The sequence below is a fragment of the Sinohyriopsis cumingii genome, chromosome 1, assembly GCF_028554795.1.
Source record: "Sinohyriopsis cumingii isolate HCF-2022 chromosome 1, ASM2855479v2, whole genome shotgun sequence".
NCBI classification, from domain to species: Eukaryota; Metazoa; Mollusca; class Bivalvia; order Unionida; family Unionidae; genus Sinohyriopsis; species Sinohyriopsis cumingii.
In genome coordinates this window covers 69,087,740-69,096,830 of record NC_142961.1, presented here as the reverse complement: position 1 = coordinate 69,096,830, position 9,091 = coordinate 69,087,740, and the positions used below count along the sequence as shown (strand labels likewise).

The 9,091-nt window shown below is 32.4% G+C and overlaps 1 protein-coding gene across 1 annotated transcript; it reads right to left on the bottom strand.

Moving 5' to 3' along the window:
- Window positions 1-528: 528 nt before the first annotated feature.
- LOC149807073 (doublesex and mab-3 related transcription factor 3, truncated-like) lies at window positions 529-7,645 on the bottom strand. The gene is made up of 2 exons (XM_089933740.1): window positions 7,183-7,645; window positions 529-1,790 (listed from the first exon to the last, which is right to left on the bottom strand). Exons 1-2 carry the CDS (start codon window positions 7,535-7,537, stop codon window positions 988-990), a joined length of 1,158 nt encoding a protein of 385 aa, XP_089789866.1. The 5' UTR covers window positions 7,538-7,645; the 3' UTR covers window positions 529-987.
- Between the last annotated feature and the right edge of the window lie 1,446 nt (window positions 7,646-9,091).

Here is a 9,091-nt window from a genome sequence, read left to right as displayed (position 1 = left end):
CAAACAGAATGATATCTATATATATATATATATATATATATATATATATATATATATATATATATATATATATATATACATACATACATACATACATATATACATATATATATATATATATATATATATATATATATATATATATATATATATATATATATATATATATATATATATATATATATATATACACACATACATACATACATACATATACAATCATACATATATATATATATATATATATATATATATATATATATATATATATATATATATATATATATATATAGATATATATAGATATATATATATATATATATATATATATATATATATATATATATATATATATATATATATATATATATATATATATATATGTGTGTGTGTGTGTGTGTGTGTGTGTGTATGTGTGTGTGTGTGTGTGTGTGCGTGTGTGTGTGTAAACAGATAGATGGACACATTCATGAATGAAGAAATGGAATGGTATAGACACTTCAAAAATATAGCCCAAAATAAAATTCCTTATTGCTAGTTACGAAGTTGAGTTTTTAATTTAAAATGTCAAAGTACAAATATTTACAGTAAAGAAAACTTAAATAGGACATGTTTAAGATGAGAGTCAATAAACGGTTATAATACGGCATAAGCAATGAAACATTTATGTTGCCAAGAAAATTTCAATGTATGTTTAATAATTAGATTTTTTATTTTTTTCTTTGTCATCTGCAAAATACTTTTATGAAGACAAAGCCACAGTCTTGATAATAATTGCAAATAACAGATATGACAGAAATAGTAAACAATCCACAGATTTTAAATCATGCATTAAAGCTGAAATGCAATTTACCATATAAGACTATAGTGTCAAACAAACGATAAATGGCAACGGTATTGTTTAAGTAATAAATTACTCCTCTCTGTTTTCATAATTAATATTAATTTAAGCAGAGTCTCACACGACTCGCACTTTTCTCATTTGTCTTATTCATTTTTGTCACCGGATATTTCCTTCCATGATTCTCCGAGTTTGTTATTTTCAGATAAATGCCGAATACCGTCACTTTTTGTTTTCAGCAAATTCATTGAGTCATACAGCTGTGGCTTGTATGAGTACATAGAAAATGGAGAACTGAGGAAACTGTGAAATGGCGAAGTTAAACCGGTTAAACCAGGATATGAAGTCTGAGTTAAGGGTAGGTCATTGTTAGTATACGGTCCTGGGATAGATTGACTTCTGAGAGACTCCAAGGTGCTAAAAGGTGTGAAGTGGGATGGAAACGCCGAGTGCAGACTTGATAAAGAAGATGTCGTGCCAAGAGGTGTGAAGGCTGATTTGAACATCGCTTGTTTTGGTGTTCCACTGGAAGATTTTACAGTGCTGTTCCACTGCGCGGATGTCATGTAGGGATGAAAACGGAACTCGTCGTGTGATTGATTGCTACAGCGTTGCTGTTGTGCCGCGGCGGTGACTGTATCCTGCGCACACAAAAACTGTTCAATTGCTTTCACAACATCTCCATTACAACCCTGTAAAACAAGTTCCAGAACACTTTTCCTCTGGAACGGAAACACACGTTCAAGAATCTCCAGGCCGTTCAGTCGCCCTGGTCTGAACGCTGTAGGCATCGAAGCTTTATCTAGGGAGTCTTGCCACTGAATGTGTTTGGCGTCCTCCTTCTGAGCAGAAACCGGTGACGGTGTACCTTCGTCCCCACTGGACACATGCGAGGATGGAGGACGGTCTTCGTCAGAACCGATGCTAATGTTATCAGACTTGTCAGTATCTATAAAAAGAGAAAAAGCTTAGTCATTTCAACTGCATACATTTCGAACTCCAAGAACTTGGAAAACAGTTTTAAGAAAGTAAACCCTGCTCAGTAAAATAGTAATCACATTAAAAGAAACCATATTTGTTTCCAAATGTCATTAAAAGTGTTTGCTTCATGCTTTTCCGCGCCCTTCTGCACCTTTTCATCATCGGCGGAGCAGCTGAGCAAAATATAAAAAGGCCAGAAGAAGGTATACACTTAACTCATGGTACGCGATCTGATCACAAGGGTGAGTCGAAATTTTGTCAAGTGGGGGCTCAGAATATAGCAAAATGTTAAGAGAACATGGCAGTCAAGTACAACGCGATGCATTGCGGATTATTTGTGCACTATGTAAAATCAGTCTGAGCGTTGTACGCGCGTGTTCCTTGAAACTGCTGCATAATGCACGGCTAGAACATATTCCACCTCTCCATCGAATTTCTGGGTCACTAAATATTCCATTTCTTGCAAATCCCTTATGTGCCATACGATGTGTGTATACCTGTTGATTTGAATTAATATTATATCTTGTTACATCAGTTGTTGTTCACCATTAAAAATCCTCCTTCTTATAAATTCAGTCAAAAGTATTGAAATATAACTTAAAATTCCTAATCAAAATTTTCAAGTAGTTCCAGTTAGTTTGTCCTAATCTATCCAGACTTACGTAGGAAAGTAATGACATCAATATCCTTGTACAAGGAACATTATATAAATGATGTAGTAAATTTGACATTTCCATATATACCATGTCAAGAAAAATGCTGTAATAATATTAATTGTAGCAGTATAAGCTAGTTACCCATTGGTATGCTATTTACAGTGCTACTGAAACTACTGCTGCTATTGATGTACGTACAAACTGGACGCATGGACTGTATCCTTTATACAACGGCAGCTAACTAAGTGTTGATTTATGTACAAACTGGTCTTAATGGAGTGTGTCCATTATACCCAGGTGACTCTCATTTGCAGATGGTAGCTAAACAAGTTTTTACTTCAATCAAGGAACGATAGACATCAGTAATAATTCATTTACTACTTTATTTTAAAATAAGGCTGAATTTTGTTTCCGCGAGGGATATTGGCATCTACCATGAGAAGCCTAAACGGTATGTATATGTTTTAAAAAATAAATGCAGGCGAAAATGAATTTTTTAGAGTTATAATTTAACATCTGTAAGCCTTCTTAACCTTATGTGATTATTTTATCCGAATATAGAAATCTATGAACCAACCTTGCGTTATATATTTTGGTAAACTCAGTCTTAATGGGCATAGCGTGTTTTGTTTTATTTAATTTTGGTTTGTTTTCTTCATCTTGCTGTCCTTGGAGTTATGGAAGAACAAACAGACAAGGTGATCCTTTTACGAAATTCAAGAAGGCACATTTACAAATGCGCCAATGTTCATTTACAGTAGGCCACATCATAATGTCTCATAACCATAATGTCACGTGATTCATTTGATGATTTTTATTAAACCGAGATGAAATCAAAATATGAAGTCGGATAATTGCAAAACTTACTGAAACTTGTCATAATCTTTTTTTAAAGGTTTAAATAAAAATACATACGCCTAAATGATAACGGATAAGAACGTTGTAGTATACGTGCCGTTTCATGTTTGATATTAGGCGCAAAACCGTACTTCAGTTAGAGGTTGAAGAGCTTCCATGTAAAATTCGTTGTAATTGTTATGACAACAGTGCAAATACCATTACTGTAAATACGTTCTTTAAAATAATGGCTGCTTGATGTGATAAAAAGTGTAAGGAATTTTTAAATTATGGTTTTGTTCCACAGGAATTTAAATAATTCATTTTGGTGATATGTTTCAAGTACTAATGCCCTCTTTTCAGTAATATTAAAACTAAAATAATAGATCTAGTCTTGCATACCTCATCTCATTACCATCTACCTCATCTTCCTCTTCTCTTCTTCATGAATACAGCTAATACCGATACATATTTGTTATCATCCCAATATCTTTAAGATACGTAGTTATTATCACCCTAATGACTTTAAGATACGCAGTCATTATCAAACTAATGACTTCAAGATACGCCGTCATTATCAACCTAATGACTTGAGGATATATGGTCATTTTCGACCTAGCGACATTAAAATAAATAAAATTCAGTAATTTAATTAGCGACTTTCATTTTGTATTGCTCTCATTACTATAGAATAAAGATTAGAAAATGAAATTTATGGTAACATTCGCTTGTACTGAAGGTGACTTTCATCTTGTCTTTTGGTTTGTCTTGGTTGCTAACTCCATAAAAAGCAATTATAAAACCATTTTTATTTCAATTTAAGTTATCATTTTTAACTGCATTCAGTGGTAATTGCTAATTGTTAACAGTTTATGTAGTTTGTAAATATGATTAGTTATTACAACTTCCAGACATAAATTAAAAGCTGTGCTATTTTAATTTTAAATAAACTGTCTTTAGTCAATATTGACTACTGTTAAGCGTAGAGAATGTTTTGAAATTTCTTGTATAGAAACTAATGTACATAAAATGACTGACAATAATGGGTAAGGGGGGGGGGGGATTAATTGTGGTCCCTTAGCGTCATTTAAAAAAAAAATCATATTGAATATAGAATCACCATCTTTTATTTAATGATATAACATGAACTTTGAATTTTGGTTTATAAATGATGATCTCGTCTTTTCGAACTGTTTTGATTTTGTCAAAGATTCTGCAACCGTTACCGCAGATATTGCAACAAAATATAAAAGTTGTGTTCTGATTTCACAAAAAGTATGTCAGACATTATCAAATTAAACAAAAATTGGCATTACCATTCCATTGTTAAATTGTAAGTTGTCAGCAAAGTAAAGAAAGGAGAAATTAGAATCGTTAAATTTAATATATTTGAACTGGAAAAAATTATTTTCCTATACAGCACTACCATTTCTGTCAAGTATTAATTATCATCTTCATTGTTCTGATCAATACCATACCTCTATGCATCAGTGATTAAGAGAAAAGGCGTTTGTATTAATACAAACCTGACACTCAATCTCGTTGTCAAAGAATATTAATTTTTTTATTAAATGCATTGCTTCACTTGTAGATAATGTTTGTATAATGTGCCATTTTCAATTTTTCCTCCTGCTTTTTTCCTCTTCATTCAAATGACTAATTTGACTATGTATTACTATTATTTTGCATGTACTGGATAGTAATACGTAGTTTGTGAACTTGAATCGCCGAATATTTAACTCCGCGCGTAAAAAAAATATTTTTAAAAAGAAAGTAGAGAACAATGTACAATGTTTCGTCATGGAACAAATACTGAAACCAATCAAATATATAAGAAGCTGAGAAGAATGCACAATGTCTAGTGATAGAACAGATGTTGAAATCTTGCCGTCCCCAAAAAATCGTGTTCAGTGATTTTCTTCGTTTAATTTCTTTATTTTGTACACACCATAAGTTTTCTCTCATGAGATAATTGCAATGCAGCCTTCTATATAACATGATTTTCATACAGAACCCTGGACTGTTTTATGTAACAAGATAAATAATGATTTTCATACATAACCCTGGACTGTTTTATGTAACAAGATAAATAATGATTTTCACACAAAATCCTGGACTGTTTCTAACTGGAAAATGTAGAGCTTTGAATAGCGCTACCATCTTACAAATGTTAGGTCATGACCTTCAGTTAGGTTTAATCAAACTAAACAATGAACATGAAGGCATTAATCATATTTTTTGTTTCCTGCAGTCATGCCTCTTTATATTTACATTGGTCAATATTCTCATACAGGCCCAAAAGAAAGGTGCCAACACTGAACTAGTTATGTGATATGTAAAGACTTTTTGATTTTTTAATTCCATTGCGCCAATATTCCAGAATTATCCCGTGCACCTTACGATTTTACAGTGAAGTCCAAAACTAGAGACATCAACAAATATAGCAAACAAAGGTTAATAGTTAATTTACATACTATACTCTATTTATTCCACTCTCACCCCACCCCCCACCCCATAAAAATTGTAAACAACACATTACTTCATAAAAGTTATGCAATTGTGGAAAGTCAAAATTACACAAAATAAATTATACATAATGTACAATTTGGTATTCTGTTATTTTTGCATCATACATTTTGGAGTTCTATGATTTTCATTTTTGTCATCTATTATTCTTATATGATGCATTTTGACATTCTATAATTTTAATATTGTTCATTTTGGTATTTGATTTGTCTCATATTAAAGATTTTGGTATTCTATTAGTTTTCACATTACACCTTTTGACATTCTTTTATTCTCATATTGTACGTGGTGGTATTCTATTATTTTCATGCTGTACATTTTGGTGTTCTATTATTTTCATACTGTACTTTTTGGTGTTCTATTATTTTCATACTGTACTTTTTGGTGTTCTATTATTTTCGTACTGTACTTTTTGGTATACTATTATTTGATACTGTACTTTATGGTGTTATATTATTTCATACTGTACTTTTTGATGTTCTATCACTGGTTTATAACATTTCCGCGTGAAAAAAATTCATCTATTTTCTCACCATGTCTTTCAATTTATACATTTTACTTGAATAGGAATATATCAGAAATGCAGTTAAATAATTCAAGCTCTATATAATGCACTAATGAACTCTATTTCTGTCTTTAAAATGTATAGATCTCGATCTTTTAGTTTATAAATGCATTGTTGAAACAAATGATAATGATCAAATAAGTAAGAAAAAGTTTAAAGTGAATTTCTCTGGCAAAATACAATTAAACAAATTCTACCATTATTTAAAAACACATGTCAGAGTAGAAACTAGACTAATTGTGTACGAAACGAAGCTGTACATATGATTGGCTAAACCGTAGAGTGTCTGAATTTCGAAATTTCAAAGCACACTCCTTTGTCAATTATACTGGAGTTCTACAAGTATGTGCGACAAACAAACACCGCTCAACGTTTTCGTTTAAAAGAGTCAGTGTTCCAGTAACTTCAATAGAAAGCCTATTCCTCAGGGTAAACTAGTCAATATTAATTGTATATAGCAACGCAATGTTACTAGATTCATTTAAGACACCAGAAAAAAAAACAACCCACAAAGTCTTAGATGCATCCAAGATACTAAGAAAGAAAACAAACTTCATGAAGTTCAAGATGCAAAGAAAGCTGTATATCCTTTCCACTCCTAAATTATGCAAAAGTAAATTGCCGATGTACTGGAAAAAAGCACAATATTTAATTTTTATTAACTTTTGGACTCAATTTTGTGATTTACGTTCTCATTGGTTTATTGGAGCCAAGCGTATGTTAAATCAAGTTCAGATAATTGCACCTAAAACGAAGAAAAAGATTATAATGGATACCTTTATCGTCTGTTGTATCGTCTTCCTTCCGTACATCGTCTGGCGGAGAAACAGTGCCTGGTCCCCAAAGCGGCCCAGCCGTCATGATGGGAATACCTCCCTCGGAGGCAGCTGCCCTTAATCCGAGGGCAATAGCATCTTCTGCTGCCTGTTGCCTTTTGAGGGCCACCTGGGCTGCCATCACGCGCTGTCGTTCAGCAATTAGGTTACATTTGGCGCAGGCACAGTCCTTGTAACGGCAATGTCGCTTGTGTCCTTTAAGCCAAGACACCATCCCATGGTTCCTGCAGCGGGCACATTTTGGTTTCCTGGAACCCTTTTCAGTCACTGGGAATAGTGCTGTGATTGGATTCATGACTCAAGTATTGTACACCGGAACGGAACGTGTGCTGCTTCACAGTTTGACAACTTGTTGCTCGCACTATGTCTCAACAATAAGTGAACATCTTCGCCATTGGTGGTGTTAAATATCTGCCGAATAAGAGGTATTGACCTGGCCAAAAGTTACGTCTAGAATAATATATATATATATATATATATATATATATATATATATATATATATATATATATATATATAGAGAGAGAGAGAGAGAGAGAGAGAGAGAGAGAGAGAGAGAGAAAGAGAGAGAGAGAGAGAGAGAGAGAGATTACCCGAAGTGTCGGTTAGGAAGGAATTAGGAATTAACTGAGATGATTGTGAAAAAGTCCGAGGAGTTCCGCAGCATGCACTGAACACATGCGATTGGTTTACATTCTTCCAAACTATTCTGCTGATCCCTGCTTAGTGCATTTTTGTATAATAAGCTTTATTTGCTATGTGTATATTGTGCATATAAAATTTACATTCTGATTTGAAAAATCATCTCATTAGATTAACGCTCTGAAACAGAATTTTCTCTCCTTTTGTCTTATTATCTATATGTTTGTCGATCTTCAGTCCCTCTCCGAACAACAGAGCCACACAACCTGTTGTAGAAACCAGTGATCAACAAATTGTCTTTACATAGAATATATATATATATATATATATATATATATATATATATATATATATATATATATATATATATATATATATATATATATATATATATATATATATATATATATACTCTTAGTTGCATCTTAGTATTTGCTTTTAGTAGATATACAACTAGACGATGTGTTTGTTGTTTTATCTCATTTTGTTGTTGTTTTCTGTTGGGTGGTTAGGGTGGCGATCGCACTCAAGATTCTACCAAGTTGATCATAAATTAAAGCAAATAATGTATCTATGTAAACATATTTAGCATATTTTATAAATATCTTTCTTTCTTAGATTTTATTGAAGATTTTAAAAAGTTATTTATGGTTTTTCAGAAAAATTAAGCAAATATTAAACTTGAATATCTAAAAGCTATTGTTCTGAATGTTCAACGATTGTTAAAAAGTAGCTTAGCAGAACATTGAACGTTCAGAAACTATACAAACGAACAATCAAAGGTTAAAGGTTCTATCTAGGTATCTTCAGGAACGTTTCTTGTGGCTTAATTTTTGTTCGCGATTATAAAGCACATCAAAAGGCTAGCCTGTTGCACCGCCCAACTGAGGCGATAAGTTTATTTACTTAATTCTTCAACCAGCCACTTTGCGCCGTCCTAAGGAGAGGGGCGTTTCTGTTGAGTATAATCGTCTACCGACAAGGCAGTTAGCAAGTGGACAATTGGCCTAACGCTAAAGCTCTCAATCGCTATAGCCATTTGATAAAATTTAATATTTTTCTACCGGAAACGAGTGAAGTCTCTACATGAAGAGTTTTTTAATTTGACTGGACGTAATAAGTTAAATCATTTAAATGAAACCATAACGAAAGACAATCTTTCTTGAACCATTAGTGAGTTTAAGTATAACAAATGTATACCAGTCGC